This window comes from Zalophus californianus, chromosome 9, assembly GCF_009762305.2.
Source record: "Zalophus californianus isolate mZalCal1 chromosome 9, mZalCal1.pri.v2, whole genome shotgun sequence".
NCBI lineage: Eukaryota > Metazoa > Chordata > Mammalia > Carnivora > Otariidae > Zalophus > Zalophus californianus.
Window position 1 is genome coordinate 10,374,769 of NC_045603.1, and position 17,311 is coordinate 10,392,079.

Here is a 17,311-nt window from a genome sequence, read left to right on the forward strand (position 1 = left end):
AGCCCTCGGAGTCCCCGTGGCCCACACAGCCCTGGAGGCCCTGGGTTGTGCCAAGGTGCTGGGTATCTGTGTAGGCCTCTCCCCTCAAACTCTGAGCTCCTGTGTCTCAGACAGAGTACATTCCCGGAAGTTCAGCTCAGCGTGAGAGATTCGGGGCAGGCACCAGGAAGGGCTCTCTAGCAGCAGGGTCTGGAGAACAAGAACAAGCAGTCTCCTTCTGGGAGGGCTTCTGAGAAGAGGGCAGAGGCCAGCTGCCCTGAGGCTGCCCTAGGCACTGGCCCAGCCTCCTCGTGGCCAGAGAGGGTGGGGCAGGGCAGGAAAGGCAGACTCAGGCCCCAGGAGCTACCTTTCTGGCGTGGGGTGGGACCCTCAGCTTGGACCAGACACAAGGCCGGGCGAGAGCCCCTGTTGGGACAAGCCCTGGCACGCTGCCGTCCTCCATCCTCCGCAAGAGCTCAGGCCTTCCACCTCCAGGAAGCCAGTCCGGCCTGTTCTAGCCTTGCCTATCTGTTCCTCCTTGGAACCCTGACAGCAACTCAACTCAGGGAAGACTCCCTGAGGTCATGCTGGGCCCTGGGGGGGCCAACACCAAGAAAGAAGGCATGGCCCCTACCCTCAGGGGGCTCCAAGTGGGAGGTGGAGACTGGCCCGGATGCCAGGCTGTGTAAGGAGGGGAGGTGCAAGGCCATCTCCACCCCTACTGGAAAGTAATACAGGAAGAGAATTCCAACTGAGTCCGTGTCCAGGAGTGCATCCCTGAAGAGAGGGCCTCCGAGCTGGGCTGTAAGCAATGAGGGATGGGGAGCACAGGGAAAGTGCAAAGGCCCCGGGGGGTGGGTGGAGGAGGGGACTGGCCCATGGTGGCACCTGGGGTCTAGTGGCAGGGGGGCAGAGCGGTCAGAGGCTGGGCTCAGGAGGTAAACTGCGGGTGCCAGTGCATTCCCACCTATCACTAGCTGGGTGAGCTCGGGGCTGTCACTGAGCCTCCTGTGCCTCAGTTTCTTTCCTAGAAGGAGAATAATAACAGTATCCACTCACTGGGTTGCTGAGACGACAGAGCGCTCAGAGCCGGGCTGGCCCACAGGAGGCTCTGGAAGTGTGGGTCTCCGCTGTCGAGGGGGCACAGGGTAGGGGAGGCCCAGCCCCAAGGAGCTTATTGCACACCACCCCGGTCTGATGCTGGGATTCGACGGGCAGATTATAAACTCCTGAAGGCAAGTCCACAGTGGCTACTCAGTAAACACTTGTGCACTTGAACTGATGTGAGCACCGTTCCCACCTCCCAGCACGTAAATTACTACTACATACCAAACATTGAGCCAGGTACTTGTGTGCGTGCGTGCATATGTGTGTGTGTGTGTGTGTGTGTGTGTGTGTGTGTGTGCATATTCTTAATGAATTCTCCCATCCACTCCCACATGTAGTGATATATAATATTATCAGCATTTTACACATGCAAAAACCAAGTCCCAAGAAACTAACAGCATAAATCGCCCAAGGCCACGTGGATGCTAATGGCACAACTTCCTGACTCCAAGTCCAGTGCTCTTTCTACTGCCCTCCAAACCACGAACAACACAGCCTGTCCAGAGGCAGGGGAGCCTAGGAAATGTTCGAGGGAGCTCTCACACTCCCCATGCACTCACCCAGACTAAGCTTCTGTCGCGGTCACTACCATACCCTTGACCCCTGACCTGTGCCCCTGAGCCCTCCCTCACCCCAATGTGCAGCCCCTCCCCTGCCACATCCCCCAACTCCCCACACACTCCAGTGTGACTGCAGTTCTGACCTCTAGGTCTGGGGTCCAGAGCCCTGGCCCCCTGCCCTCTCCCCAGAGATTTAGGGCTCTGCAGGGGGTCATCACAGCCTCGGGGCTCCAGACACCCAGTGAGGGAGAGCAAGGCCCAGAGTGCTCGAAAAGTAAACACATCTGGACTGTTCCCCCCGCCCCCATTCAGAATCAGCCAGTCTGTGGTGGAAGCCAGGCTTCAGTACTTTTGAAAAACTTCACATATGATTCTAAAGTTCAGCAAGAATTAGAACCAATCCTCCAGACACCTGCCTAGGAGCTGGTGAGAAATGCAGAATGGCAGGTCCCATCCCAGACCTGAAGAATGGGAGCCAGTGTGCTGCACACCTCTATGGTGAAAAGTACTGCCCTAGGCTGATCCCCGGCTTCCACACAAACCAGCAGGGAGGGATGAAGGTGAATCCCCTCCCCTTCCCCAGCCCCAGGACACCGGACATGGATAGTGAGTATCTGAAGAAGCACTGAGAGAGGGGGCCACAGGCCTGAGGGAATGAGGGAGTGAGAGCCTAGACCAGGCAGGTGCCTGGAGGTGCTAAAGTGCTTTCCCAGTGTCCCCTCATCTGTCCTCAGTCAGGAAGAGAGTCTCATGCCCACCGGGGGAAACTGAGGCTGGAGCAGAGGCTCAACTTGACCAGCACCACCCCTCGCCCTCACATAGCCCCAGCTCCACTGAAGAGCAGATTTCCCCCATCTCAGCTCAGTGTGTCCTGGGAAGCAGGCAGGGAGGCACTGGGGGTCACTGCCCAGGTGAGAGATAAGGGCCTGAGACCCGGGGCAGTGAACCCAGGGCAGAGCCTCCCACAAAGCAGGCCCAGTGCCCTAGGAAGAGGACTCAGGGAGCTAAGGGGTTAAGGGTCACTGCTGACAGAAGCAGCTCTGCCAGGCGGAGTCCTCAGTGGGCTTTACATCTGACTGCCAGGGGCCATCATTCACTGTCAGGGCGGTCTGAGCAGTAAGGCTGGGACTGGCAGCAACAGAACCCAGGTGGGGTCCCAGGAAAAGCCTGCAGCTCCTGAAAGGCCTCCCCACCCAGGGAAGGAAACCTAACTCTGCACCATTACGCTCACACTGTGGGCCCCCCTCTCTGCTGGGGAGAGAGGGCAGGCCACAGAGTCCACCGGCCGCCACACCTCAGTGAGGATGGGCAGACTGGATGGGGGTGTGGCTGTTCTGCCAAGGGCAGAGGCCAGGATATCTTCACCCAGCACCACTGCCCCCTCTCCAAACTCACTGCTCTCCAGAGATGGCTGGGGCCTTTGCCCTCTCTGCTGGAGGAAGCTGGGGCCCCCAGGGCCTGGGATGGGATGGAGAGGATTACAGTTGTCAGCATGGGGGTGGTCACAGCAGGGGTTGCCCCTCCTCTTCACCCCCCTCCATGCCCACAGCTCTGGGCATCTGGCAGCCCCTCCCTGCACCCCTGGAGGCCCACCTGCCTTATCCAGCACCTCTCAGCAGAAAGCCCAAGCACAGCAATGAGGAAACAGAAGAGAGGGAGAGAGAGAGAGAGAGAGACAGAGGGAGGGGAAGAGAGAGGCCCCCTCTGTCCAGCGTGGCTTCTCTGCAGACCCAGAGCGCCCACTGCCACCCCCACCCCCATCCTGGCACAGCTGGGCCAAGGAGGGTGAGGGAGAAGGCAGGGAGACGGAGAGGGGCGCTGTGGGACCCCAAGCCCAGGCTTCTTACCCTGGGCCCTCTCCCTCCACAGCCACCCCTCCTGCCCCAGGGGGTCTCGGACACCACGGGGAGCAGGGAAGTCCTTCCCTCGAAGAGGAGGAACCAAGGGGATGGGAGGGCGAGTGGGGACCCACCGGGATCTAGAGATGCCAGGCAGGCGGGCAGCGGGCAGGCAGCAGCGAGTGCTGGAGACTGCTGCAGCAGCTGGACGCGACCGGCTGGATGCACGTCCCTCCGTCCCTCTGTCCACCCAGGGCGGCTCCTCTCTGGGCGGTTCTGAGGCCGGGCGGGCGCTGTTAAAAAGCTTTTTATGTGTGTGTGTGTTAATCACATGATTGCCGTTCACCTGTATTTCGAACAAAGACAGCTCACTGTTTCAAGGCCCCGAACAAGAGTCTGGGCACAGGGAAGAGAAGGGAGGCGGGGGGAGGAGGGTTGGCAGCGCCGGGGGTGGCGTCGAGGAAAACTGGGGGGAGATTGTCCAAGGCCGGCAAGCGAGAGAAAGAGAAAACCCTTATCAAACTCCTAATTCACTGGGCTCCGAGGCCCCAGACACACTGGCCCGATTGTCTGGCTGGTTGTGTGTGCGAGCATGTGTGTGTGTGCTCCAATGTCCGTTCCCCCCACCCCCAACATGCCTTTGCCTCGTGTGACTACCTCATTGTGTCCCATTACCCACCCCCCTCCACCCCCTTGGCCTTTCCCAAGCATGAGGCCTTGCCTAGACCCCCTTTGCAGCCCCATTCCAGACAAGACTCCCTTGGGGTGGGCCTAGGGCCTTGCCCAGCCGCTGAGCTCAGAACCGTACATGGTCGCCAGCGCGGCCCGGGCTCCATCTGCCCCCTCCATGCTCACCCACACCTCTGCCTCGACACCCACCCTCTGCGAAGACAGAGGGGCTGTGACCTTTGCGGGACAGACCTGGGAAAGGGGAGAGGAAAAGGAGCCTTGGGTGATGGGCGGGAAAGAAAAAGGAGAGCGATCACCCCACTGGGGAGGTGGCTGAGGACAGAAGTGGGCAGAGAGGCGGGAGAGGGAGGTAGGGCAACTCCCCACCCTTTCGGGGTGGGGGTGTGCAGGACTTCATGACAACCCAGCCCGAGATACACCCCCCCACACACCAAGAGAGCATGAACCCAGTGTGGAGGGAGCTGGGGCCCCAGAAGACTTTCGGACCTACTTGAAGAGGACCCCCCCCAGCCCAGCCCCATGGCCAGCCCCCCAGGAACTTCAGTCCTGCCTCTCTACCTTGAGCCAGCCCAGCCCTTACAAGTGCTGCGCATCTGGTGAGAAGGGCCCAGGGGGGCAGCTAGGGCCTCTGCTCTGGGCGGGGGCTATCTAGCTGCCCCTGCCTCACCAGGTATGGACCCGCGTGTGCTCTCTCTCGCCATATGAGCGGAGGCAGAGGGTAGCCTGGGTCGGGGTGGGAGGCAGGTGAGGCAGGCTGAGAAGCAGCGTCCCTCCGACCACAGTAGGCACTCCCTAAGCATCTTAAACCAGCGATGCAGGCCAGCCGCCCTCGGATGTCCACAGAAACTTCACCTGTGTTCTCCTCATCCAGCCCCAATCCTTTGCCACCTGCCCATCCCACCACCTGAGGCAGAGGTTGGGGGTCCCAGTTGGGCCCAATTTTCCTGCAAGCAACAGGTTCTGACCCTGCCCACCTGCATCCCTTGGCTTGCCTGGCCTAACCACCCCCACTCCTACACCTCCCTGACTAAGCCCAGGCCCCAAGACAGGCCTGGGACAGCAGCGCCTGGAGCTGGGGTGGGGGGGCCTGGCGGAGGAGCCCTGAGTGTTGGGGATGAAGGACAGCGCTGGAGGCTCCACCTTCTGCCCTTCCCTCCCTCCCCTCCCCCTCCCCCTCTCCCCCCTCCTTCCTTCCCAGCCCTCCGCAGCAGCTCAGTGCTCAGTCAGTCTCGGGCTGTCCGGCCAGGGTGGTTGGTGGTGAAGTTTCAGGCTCCGTCCTGACGAGGCCGTGGCCTGAGGCTCAGGGCCCCCCAGCCCCTCCCTCCCAGCCCACCAGCGTCACCCCCCAGCCCCGAGCTGGACCGCACACCTTGGGACACGGTTTTCCACTTCCTAAGGACGAGCCCCAGACTGGAGGAGAGGTCCGAGGAGGTGAGTGAGTGCGCAGACCGCTCCTCGGCTCCTGCCTTCCTGGGCCCCGGCCTGGGACCCTGCGGTGGGGCGTGGGTGGAGAGAGACTGACACCCGCATCTGCCCCCCATCCAGCTCCTCTAGACCCCATGGGGGGCAGGCAGAAGGGAAGACGGAAAGGTGAGAGAAAAGGTGGGAAATTCCAGGAGCCAGGATTAGAGCAGAATAAAGAGTCCGTTTTTCTTCCTTTCCATCAACAAACCTCCACCCAAAAAGAGGTTTAAAAAAACCCAAACCCACCCACACCAAGAGACGGTTGGGACCAGGTGGTGGGAAGACGCGGAGGCGGGCGCTAGGAGGCCGAGCCCGGGTCTGGCATGTGCGCGGGCCCCAGGGGCTCTAGCGAGTTTAGGGGGAGCCGAGCGGGCGCCACCTCGGGGCTGTGCCCGCGTCGCGTCTCTGGCTGCCGTCGGGGCTGCGCGCTCGGCCGCTCCATCGCGCCCTCCTTCCCGTCCAGGTGGGCGTTGGACTCTTCGCAAGGACCCCGGCGGCGGGCCCCGGGGAGGCGGCCGAGGCGGCGGCGGCCGGGGGCGACATGGCGGAGGAGCAGGACCTATCCGAGGTGGAGCTGAGCCCCGTGGGCTCCGAGGAGCCCCGCTGCCTGTCCCCAGGGAGCGCGACCTCGCTGGGGCCCGACGGCGGCGGCGGCGGCGGCGGCGGCGGATCGGGCCTGCGAGCCAGCCCGGGGCCCGGCGAGCTGGGCAAGGTCAAGAAGGAGCAGCAGGACGGCGAGGCGGACGATGACAAGTTCCCCGTGTGCATCCGCGAGGCCGTCAGCCAGGTGCTGAGCGGCTACGACTGGACGCTGGTGCCCATGCCCGTGCGCGTCAACGGCGCCAGCAAGAGCAAACCGCACGTCAAGCGGCCCATGAACGCCTTCATGGTGTGGGCGCAGGCGGCGCGCAGGAAGCTGGCCGACCAGTACCCGCACCTGCACAACGCCGAGCTCAGCAAGACGCTAGGCAAGCTCTGGAGGTGAGCGCCCCCGACTCGCCTCCGGGGAGCTCCCGCGGGCCCCCTAGCTGCGGGTGGATTCAGGCTAGACGGGCACTGCCCGGGGCCCTTCTCGCGGGGGCAGCCACCGCTTTGATGGGACTGGAAGACCAGGTGTGGGCACTGGGCCCGCCCTTCCCCCCACGAGTACCCCCTTGAGGTTGCACTGGCTTAGAAGTCCAGCGGCCTAGGCAAGGCTCCCCACCCGGGGCAGCGGACCGGAGGGCGCCCCCTCGTGGTTGGAATTCTGTCGGTGGCAGGCGAAGGGCCTGAGCTTCTTGCTGGGGGGGTGAAGGCGAGAGGGAGGGGAGGATCCCGAGGGCCCCACTCCCAAGGCCTTCACCAACGGCTTTCCCGCCAGCACAGCACACTCTCATAGGGTGCCACCGCCACCAGCCCCAGTGGTCAGGGGGATGCCGGAGAAATGCTTGGGAAAGAACTGGAGGCCTGGCTCAGGAGAGGCAGGGAAACTAAGGCAGCCAGATGGAGAACTCGGGGGCAGTTCAAGGAAAATAAGGAATTCAGACAGGAGTCTTTGAAAGAGTGAAGGATGGAGAACTGCCAAGGGCAAATCTGTCACTGCAGGATCCCGTCCTGTCCCAACTGCCTTCATCGTGCCTTCCTTATCCTCCCCTCCTTTGGGCGCTCGTCTCTTTACCCTCTAGGGAAGGGGACACACAGAAAGAAGTCTCCCCTCCCACCCTGTCCCAGAGCTGCCAGGCCTGCCTCTCTCTCCCTTCCTCCCCCAGTCCGGCGCCATCTTCTTTTGCAGGGCCCCACCCAGCGTTGAGTAACCTCCTACCCCTCCAGCCCCAGAGCTGGAGCTGAGAGCCCTGGCCAGGAGGAAACCTTGGCCCCTCTTCCTACCCAGCTTGCCTCAGAGTCCTCAGTTCCCTGGGTCCAGCCCAAACCTCTGGAGAAAAACATGCCCCTCAAAGAGGAAGTCTGCCACCCCTCACCTCAGGTCTGGGGCTCAGTCTGGCCCCTTGGGTTATGTTGAGCAGGGTAACAACCTTGGGTTGTGTTGAGGGTGGGACACCTCCCACCTCAGGTGTCCTGGGCAGCTCAGTAAAAGAACAGGGGTTCCAAGAGATGCAAGCCTGCAGAGACCACCAGATTCCCCACTAGACTGCCCAAGAGACAGGCCTAGAAAGGCAAAGGGACCTCAAAGGCCACAACACAGCTGGTGGCAGAGCAGGGCCAGAACCCAGTCTCCTAACTCTTTGTCTCCTGGTCTTCCCCCACACTGTCCTTGGTGACAGTGGTGGGTCACCCCTTCACTCTAAAGTGTGATGGGGGGAGGGGGAGGGCAGAGAAGGGGAGAGCAGGAGTGAGGCGCACCTGAGTTTCAGAAAGTGGGGGCTTCTCAGAGGAGCCGGCCTCCCTCCTGCTGCTGCCCACCCCTTCTGGGCCCCAGCATAATGGAGATTGGGCCTAGAAGGCCAAAGGTTTAGGGTAATAGAAGAAGCAAGAAGGTCCCCCAAGAGACCCAAGAGGGATTCACATCCAGCCCCGTGACCCCATGTGTTTGCTGATGGCGTGGTGCCCCTTCATCTCCCCGACTCAGCCCTTAGCACTCTGCTCATCCTGGGCAGGCAGGCTCTGGGCTTCGTGGCCAGCCTGCTGTGTCGACTCAGAGGCTCCAGCTCTGCCCAAGAGCAGAGGTCAAAACTAGCTCCTCTGCCCAAGGTCCATCTGCACCAGGGTAGGGCGCAGCCCAGGCCAGTACCCTTGGTGCTGTGGGACAGAGAAGAGCAAATGAGAGACAGACAACCAGGAGGGAGACAGACAGGCAGGTGGAGCAGGCCTGGGGGATCAGTAACAGACCACAGCACCAGCCCAGTGGCAGCATCAAAGCAAGGATGGACCCCCACTTCTCCCTCAACCCATTGCGAAGGATTTAAGACTGGACCCTCCATTGTCCCTGTCCCTGTTCCCCCAGCCCAGAACCCTGGGCTTGGGCTCTCTCGGGGGGACTAGTTTCTGGCCATCACTGATTGGCCCCAAGGGCCAGTCTAGTATAGGGCCATCAGGAAAGCAGACGCCGCTTGCTCAGGACCCAAGCCCAGGGGTAGGAGGGTGGCAGGACAATGACAAGGATGAAAGGCTATGCCCACAGGTGGGTGGGACACCTGGATCCTGGGTGGGGGCCCCTCCTGAAATCCCTCCCAGGCCTCCAGGAAGGGGGATGGGCTAGACAGGCAGAACTGGAAAACAGGGCCCTAAACCCAAAAAGAGAAAGACATGAGGACAGACAGCTTGGGGTGCTGGAAGTAGGTTGGGGTCGGACACACCAGCGTCCAGGTCCTGGCTCCTAAGTGGCTACGTGAGCTCTGACAGTCAGGCTAACCTTCAGGGCCCGCCTGGGAAAGGACTGTTGGATGCTGATCACATGCTGACGGTTGTACATTGGTTGACATGCCCAGAGAGAGTAATTAGACCCCAGAGACTAGAAAGGGGGTCACAGGCTGGAGCCTCTCCTGACCCCCAAGTCCACAGGCACCTTCCCTGACAGGAAGAACAGATGGAACAGCAGCCGGTGCCCCCACCTTGGGAGCCTCCCCGCCCCCCCCCCGTCGGGATTTCCAATTTGCAGGGGTAACCAGCCTACCCTCTCCTGGCCCCTCTTCCAAACCTTGGAGACCTAGAGGACGGAGGCCAGGTGGAGAGCAAATGAAGATCAGGTTTGCAGTTAGAGTTTTGGGTGACGTGGGGGCCTGGAGGGCAATGCTGAGCGAGGCTGGTGCTGGGGTCAAGATTATATTTGAGGTGGTTTACTTGGTGGGGGCAGGACGGGTATGGGGTTAGGAGAGAATGAGCAGAGCTGAGGTTGGGGTCGGGGCTTGGAGGCTTGTTAGGCAACTGTAGCCGCTGAAGGACAGTTGAGGGACCGGGCTGGGGTGGGGGCTGAGGGCTGGGGGTTGGGGGGGCTGGGGGTCAGGATTCTGTCAAGGTTAGAGTACTGCTGGGAACTAGCAAGGGAGGCGACAGGGTGTGCTGTGTTTGAATCTTCCCTCTCTCCATGCCCCCTACTGTTTTCTGATTCACACCCAGTTGCCAGCTGGACAGAGGGCACAAGGAAGGTTTGGGGTAGGAGAGGAAGCTCAGTGTCCCCAGCCATTCCAGAGCCTCTGTGCTGGGGCCTTTGGCTACGGGCTGAGCCTGCTCTGCGCCCTCTAGTGCGGCTCTCTCCCCGCCCCCCAACACACACACACACACACACACACACACACACACACACACACACACACACCCCTTCGGGGCCAGCCCCTCTCTGCTGGCCAGCTTTCCTGAGGCCTGGCTGGGGTGGGGATTGGGGTGGGGGGTTGGCCGGCATGGCTGGGGGAGGAAGGCTGGAGCCCACTCCCTCACCCCGGAGGAGGCACTGGTCTAGGGTCTTCATGCCATCACTCAGCTAGAGGGACCCTTGGAGAAAGCTGCCTTAGGGCTGGGTTCTGGCAGCCTGGGGGGAGGGGGCGGCGGGGTTGGGGGGGGAGGCTAAGCTGCACAGGAATGCTGCTGCCGGCTAGGAGGTGCCTGGTATGACCACCCCCTCCCATCCTGGGCAGGAGGGCTAGGCCTTCCTGACTGGGGGAAGAGGGCACCCACTGGGGAGGGGGTGGGCAGCTGGAGAGAGAGGCCCTTTGGGCAGGACAGAGTCGTGCCCACACTGTCCCTCACGTCTAGGATCCTATGAGTTTGTTCTTTCCCCTCAGCCCCCTCTGCAAGGTACCCTATTCTGCCCTCCTCACCCAGGGGCATGGGGAGAGGGTCTGTCGGCCTCTGTCCCAGGGTCTGGGAAGAAAGTCTAGCTTCCTCTAGCCTCTGTCACCCCCTGGACAAGGAGATATGATCTCCCCCAGGATGCCGTGACCCCGCATAGCGAAGGGGACTTACATCCAGCCCCTTCGGCCACACCACACTGGAATTCACAAAATGAGCATTCCAGAGTTGAGAGGGCCCACCCCAGGTCCTCCTGTCCAAGCCCCCCAGCAGTAGTAGAACAGCACCTGTTTCTCAAGGTGCCCGCCCTCCATCTCCAGGCCTTGTGCAAAGTGCTTCACACCCAGGACCTTGGCCAATCCCACCCCCAGTGAAGTAAGCATTATCATCCTCATTTGATAAGCAAAGAAACTAAGGCTCATAGAAGTGATTTGCCCGTGGTCACACGGCTAGCCAGTAGCAGAGACTGGACTCTTCCCCCTCACTACACTGTTGCTCAGTTTGCATACCTCCAGCTCCAGTGAGCTCACCACCTAAGGAGGCAGCCAGCTCTACCTGCAGACAGCTTTGATAATGAAAAATTTTTTTCTTTCCTTGAACTGAAGCTCTGTGTCAATCAAAAGATCTATTCCTGGGGCACCTGGGTGGTTCAGTCAGTTAAGCATCTGACCCTTGGTTTTGTCTCAGGTTGTGAGCTTCTCCTGACTCCTGGGGTCGAGCCCCAACCTTGGGCTCCTCAAGCAGAGTCTGCTTGTCCCTCCCCATCCCCCTCTGCCCCCCCCCCATCGCTTGTGTGCTCGCACTCGCACGCACGCTCTCTCTCTCTCTGTCTCTCTCTCTCTCGGGTAAATGAATAAATCTTAAAAAAAAGAAAAGAAAAAGCTCTATTCCTACTTCTAACTCCATCTTCAGGGTTGCCAGGAGCAGCAGGCTGATCCCTCTCACACCCCAGCCCCTGAGAATTTAGGGACAGAGATCAGAGCCTTCCGAGCCTGTGGTTCCTTAGGCCTCACTTGCTAGTTTATAAATCAAAGAGCAAGCCCCTGCCCTGGGCCCTGCCTGCCCTCTGGGCTTGCCATCCCCAGACCTCATTTGTTTGAGGGCAGAGACTCACGCTGGCCCCTCTCCTATCTCCCCCAACTGTACCACCCCAGGCTGCTGAACGAGAGTGACAAGCGCCCCTTCATTGAAGAGGCGGAGCGGCTCCGGATGCAGCACAAGAAGGACCACCCGGACTACAAGTACCAGCCCCGGCGGCGGAAGAACGGGAAGGCGGCCCAGGGGGAGTCAGAGTGTCCTGGCGGGGAGGCGGAGCAGGGCGGGGCTGCCGCCATCCAAGCCCACTACAAGAGCGCCCACCTGGACCACCGGCACCCGGGAGAGGGCTCCCCCATGTCAGACGGGAACCCCGAGCACCCCTCAGGTGAGCGCTGGGCTGATGAGCTCTGGATGGAGAGAGCCTGGGCACTGGGGAGAGGCGAGGTCTGGCTGCTGTGAGACCGGGACCCACAACCGGCCTGGGGGCTGGGGAGGCCGCCAGGCTGCACAGTAGCCCCAGCTGGGGTGCAGGGTCCCGGAGGGAGCTCAGTGGGAACTGAGACGCCAAAGGAAGTGGCTGGGCATGATGGCTCGGGCTGATGGAAGAGGGTGCAGCTGCTGAGTGAAGAGGCCAGTTAAGGAGGCCGTGGAGGCCAAGGGGTGAGTTACAACCGGAAAAGCAGAGACAGGATGATTTTGAGAAATGGGAGATCAGATGCAGGAGAGATCATTGCCGGGAGCCACAGCATGTGATGTGGAGCAAGTGCCACGGAGGGGCCAGACATAGGGCATCTCGTTGCATTTGCATTTATGAAAGTAGCAGCTAACATTAATTGAGCACCTACTGTGTACCAGGCACCCTAATTGCCTTATGTGTATTAACTCATTCAATCACTCTGAGCTGTGATGAGGCAGCCACACTGCCTGGGCTCAGACTTGAGCTGTGTGACAAGTGACTCCCATGTCCTAGATGAGAAAATGGGCACAGCTGAGTCTGAGCGCAGGCAGCTGGACTCTGGGGCCTCTGCCAGCATCAGTACTGCCTCGCTCATGTTCGTACAGTGTACAGAATGCCATCCGTGGGCTTGGGCACACAGGAAGTCTCCGTAAGCACACTTCTGCCCTCAGGAGACATGCCCAAGTCCTCCTTTGTGCCAGACCTGGGAGCGGACACCAGAAGCACCAAAAAGAGAAGCTCCCTGGTCTCAGAGGTCCACAGTCTAGAGGGAGGAGTAGGGATGAAAATGAATGAAGAAGAAACAAGTGTGCATGAAGCCTGTACCTTCCAGAAGGAGGCCATGTCTGAGCCGCTTGGTATCATCTCTGTTTTACTGATAAGGAGACAGGTTAGAGAAGATGGGCATCTTCCCAGGATCACACAGTAAGTGATAGAACCAGGATTCAAGCCCAGGCGGCTCTCAAAATCCAGAGCACTTGGCCAGTGCAGGACCTGGCATCGCCTCTGGTCTGAGGAGGGAGACATGGGCCGGCCCTCAAGGAGCCCCCAGTCTCACAGACCATGGACATGTTCTCTCCCTGATGGGATTCCCCAGTCCGGCTGTCTCTCCCACACACTTACATACCTTACCTTCAGAGATTCAGGGACACATCACACACACACACACACACACACACACACACACACACACACAGAGCAGAAGACCCCAGACCGCATACCAAACAGCCACCTCAGAATATAACTGTGGGCATGGGCTTTTTCTCAGCCCTCAAGGCCCAGCTCAGCTTCCTCTCCTCAGGGAGACCTTCCCCAGGTCCCCAGGACAGGGTGGGTGGCTTCCTCCTCTGGTCTCCTGAGCCCTCCAAATATCCTGTCACTTCCGATGCCGCCCTCCAGTTCTGTGTGAGTCTCTGGATCCTCCACCAAGACACTTGAGCTTGTGAAAATAGGACCCATTTTATTTATGTTTGTATGCCCTGCACCTGGCACCGTGCCCCCTAAGCATTTGCTGAATGAATATGTGAACGAGAAAAGAGAGGAACAGGGGTGGAGCAAGTCAGCTATCTAAGTGTCCTCCTGATCAAGCAAGGAAAAGCAGCTGGAGGGACGAGGGGCAGCACAGCTGAGCGAGAGGCTGGTGGGGTGGAGTCAGAGGGAAGGCTTCCTGGAGTGAGGGGCCCTTGAGCTGGCTTTGGGAGGACGGATGGGGCTAGAGGGGACACATGGCTGTTTGGGGGCCAAGGGGGGGGGGGGAGGAGGTACAGGCAAGCTAGCCAAAGTGAAGCAGTCAGTAGCGATGAGGGCAGGCGAGGTCGGCAGCAAGGAGAGCAGCAGGCAGAAGCCAAGCATGCGCTCAAGAGAACAGGCACGCACAGAGCGACGGGCCAGACCCGTCAGGGTGGACAGCTAAGGGGCAGTGGGAGCAGGGAAGGAAGCCGACCTCAGCTGATATGAGGAACAACTTCCCAACAGGGAAGGTTTTTCAAAATGCAGCAAGCCTGTCTAGGAGGTGGGTGACAGAGGGAGTCCTGCTCTGGGGGGGAGAGGCAGACGCACCCCTCAGAATGGGGAATTTCAGAAACAACTGGAGACCAGCCCTAGACTGTTACAGAATTAAGTGCCAACTCGGGCTGCCCAAACACTGTAAAGCTTACAAGGTCATGCAGTGATCCATCCTCGGCCTCATGGAGGCATCTTTTCTGACGGTGAACCATCAGAATCCAGAAGCCTCTGACCTCGCTTCCCACTTTCTTTCTGTCTCCCTTTCACCCAGGCCAGAGCCATGGCCCACCTACCCCTCCGACCACCCCAAAGACAGAGCTGCAGTCGGGCAAGGCAGACCCCAAGCGGGATGGGCGCTCCATGGGGGAGGGTGGGAAGCCTCACATCGACTTCGGCAACGTGGACATCGGTGAGATCAGCCACGAGGTAATGTCCAACATGGAGACCTTTGATGTGGCTGAGTTGGACCAGTACCTGCCACCCAATGGGCACCCGGGCCACGTGGGCAGCTACTCGGCAGCCGGCTACGGGCTGGGCAGCGCCCTGGCTGTGGCCAGTGGACACTCCGCCTGGATCTCCAAGCCACCAGGCGTGGCTCTGCCCACGGTCTCGCCACCCGGTGTGGATGCCAAAGCCCAGGTGAAGACGGAGACCGCGGGGCCCCAGGGCCCCCCACACTACACCGACCAGCCATCCACCTCACAGATCGCCTACACCTCCCTCAGCTTGCCCCACTACGGCTCCGCCTTTCCCTCCATCTCCCGCCCCCAGTTTGACTACTCTGACCATCAGCCCTCAGGACCCTATTATGGCCATTCAGGCCAGGCCTCTGGCCTCTATTCGGCCTTCTCCTACATGGGGCCCTCGCAGCGGCCCCTCTACACGGCCATCTCTGACCCCAGCCCCTCAGGGCCCCAGTCCCACAGCCCCACACACTGGGAGCAGCCAGTATATACGACGCTGTCCCGGCCTTAGAGGGGGCCCTGTCATCACCACCCTGCCCGGCCCCTCTGGGTAGCACGCCCCTTCCCCCAGCCCTTGTGCCCTGTTCCTCACCTATCTCAGGCCTGGTGGTGGCTGTGGAGGAGGCTGCAGAGGCTGACAGCTGAGGGAAGGCTATCTGTCTGGCTCACCACCTTTGATGACCCCACCCCGTCCTATTCAGGCTCCAGCCCAGGCAAAGCCCTGGGCTACTAGGCTGGGCAGAGGAGAAGGAGGTTGACTGTCGCCCCTAGAATGAACGATGAGGGGCTGCACCTTCCCCCCAGGAATGACCCTCATCCCAGGACCTGAGAAAGACCCGCTCACCCTCCTCTGGGAGTAGGGGAGGCATCCAGGGTCAGATGGGAATCGGAGGCCCTGCCACACCTGTGCCCGTGTTTGCGCTCTCATGGAGAATGAGGGGTCTGACATAATCCGTGCCACTTGGGCCATGTGCCTAAGGTCAAAGCCGGCCAGAGACCTGCATCAGTGCCTACAGTGGGCTACAACTGCCCCTCGGGGGCTGAGGACAGCTTTGAACAGCTTTGGGGGGGATCTCAGAGGGAGGGCTCCTCATCCCCTCAGGGCCCCCTCCTGTTCTGAACACAGGGAGGAATTGGCACAGAGGCCTCCAGATGCAATTCTGTGCCAATCACGTCATTCTTTGTCTAACGGAGAAAGAGCACCCCGGCCCTACTCCACTACAACCTCCCAGACCTTGAGGCACCTCCCCGATGAGGAGGCAGGGGCTCCAGGAAAGGATTCAGAGACAACTCACAGAGCCTTCCTCCCAGGCTCCCCGCCAACTCCCTCTCCCCTCACCAGGCTCTGCGGTCCCTGCTCTGTCAGCCCCAACTCCTCGGGCTTCCCAGAGCGTCATAGCTGCTCAGGCCCCAGCCCTCAGCTCCAGGAGGAGACACAGGGCCTGGCACCCAGGTTGCTGGCAGCAGGCTGAAGACACTAAACTCCTGACATGTACGTTCTGCCCTGGCCTTTTGCCCTTTGCCTCCAGTGGTATTTGAATAAAGTATGTAGCTCTGTCTGCCCCTATTTTCCTGTTCCGCAGCCCCCACAGTCCACATGTAACTCATTACTGCCCCCCTTATTTATCTCAGTAGAACCCTCTCCCCTCTCCCCTCCTCCTAGGTACTCCAACCCCTATTAACTCTGCATTAAGCATTCCACATAATAAAATTAAAGGTTCCGGTTACCTGCTTGGTGGGCCTGGCCTGGCCTGTCTCTTGGTCTCTTATCCCTGCACTTGTGCTTCCTCAGAATCTCTTTCTGGAAGTAGCTAGGGGTAGAATGCAAAGGACAGATAATGCAAAGGTCTCCTCTCTCCCGTGAGAAGGTGGGGGCCCTGCAGTGTGTTGGGACAACTAGCATCCCAAATGGGGTCAGTGGGTGCCCAGGGTTGAGGCCTCCGCTGGGAGCTCTCTCCCAGCCCAGCTGTGCCCATACTGCAGGTGGGCCACTTGCCGTTCCAGCTGGAGCTCAGCAAGAGCACCTTCCGAGTAGCCCCTTTCACTTGTCCAGCAGAGGGGTGGGGCTTGAAAGAACTCAAGGCACACGTATTTGAAAGAGGTGGGTCAAGCCTGACATCTGGCTGCCTGCAGCCAGCGGGCCTGTCCGTTAGGATGTGTGGACTCTCACTGCCCCCCTCTCTGTGCCTCCCCTCCCCCAGCACACATACACCCCTTGGTCTGCTCCGGGATCTAGCCGAGTCTTCATGGCAGTTGCCTGTGTCTGGGTGTGAACCCAGGATGGCAGACACGCAACCTCATCCTTCATTGCTCATTCCCTAAGAGTTCTCCCCTCGGTGGAATTCCAACCTGTGCTCAGGGGCAGAGGCCACTCCTCAGGGACAAGGGAAACCTCTACCGCCATGCTCCACTCATGGATGGCTCTGGGGTTGGAAGTCTCCCTTAGACCCGGCTCCTAACGACAGTAACAGCTCCCGTGCCCTGAGTGCTCCCTGACCAAGTGCTCTGTCGAGCGCTTTATTATCATTCAGGCCCAGGAGAGAGTGGGTCCACTCATTATCCCTATTTCCCAAGTGGGTGGCTAAAACTTTGAGAGGTTGATGCTAAGAAGCACTGGTACCAGAATCTGCAGCCAGCTGACTCCAAAGCTTGTCACCTCTTTCACCCTGCCCATGGCTTGCAGGCCCCACTTCTGCTTGTCATCGGGAGTGATGCTTCTTCCGCTGCTCCAGACCGGCATCCCCAGCTCCCTTATCTGTTTCTTCCATCCGTGGGCTCCAGCCCCTCACCACCTAGTCAGGACCTGGGGTGGGGCAGGGAGCACCAAGCACTAGCCCAGTCCCCCAGGCTGGACACACTCCCATCTGGAAGCTGCGTCATGTGGGCTCTTCCGTCAACTTCAGCCACAACCACTGGCTCCCATGAAGCTTAGTGGTAACTACAAACCCCTGTTCTTGTAGATATATCTGCTGCCAAGTCAGATCACCC

The 17,311-nt window shown here is 60.2% G+C and overlaps 1 protein-coding gene across 1 annotated transcript; it reads left to right on the forward strand.

Moving 5' to 3' along the window:
* The first annotated feature begins 5,409 nt into the window (after positions 1 to 5,409).
* SOX10 (SRY-box transcription factor 10) lies at positions 5,410 to 16,067 on the forward strand. The gene is made up of 4 exons (XM_027594906.2): positions 5,410 to 5,605; positions 6,102 to 6,619; positions 11,515 to 11,783; positions 14,131 to 16,067. The coding sequence occupies exons 2-4, from the start codon at positions 6,180 to 6,182 to the stop codon at positions 14,832 to 14,834; spliced, it is 1,413 nt and encodes a 470-aa protein (XP_027450707.2). The 5' UTR covers positions 5,410 to 5,605; positions 6,102 to 6,179; the 3' UTR covers positions 14,835 to 16,067.
* The last annotated feature ends 1,244 nt before the right edge of the window (positions 16,068 to 17,311 follow it).

Coding starts and splice junctions, on each gene's coding strand:
- SOX10 (XM_027594906.2), top strand. CDS start 6,180: ATGGCGGAGGAGCAGGACCTATCCGAGGTGGAGCTGAGCCCCGTGGGC. Junction 6,620..11,514: donor ACGCTAGGCAAGCTCTGGAG/GTGAGCGCCCCC, acceptor GTACCACCCCAG/GCTGCTGAACGAGAGTGACA. Junction 11,784..14,130: donor GAACCCCGAGCACCCCTCAG/GTGAGCGCTGGG, acceptor CCTTTCACCCAG/GCCAGAGCCATGGCCCACCT.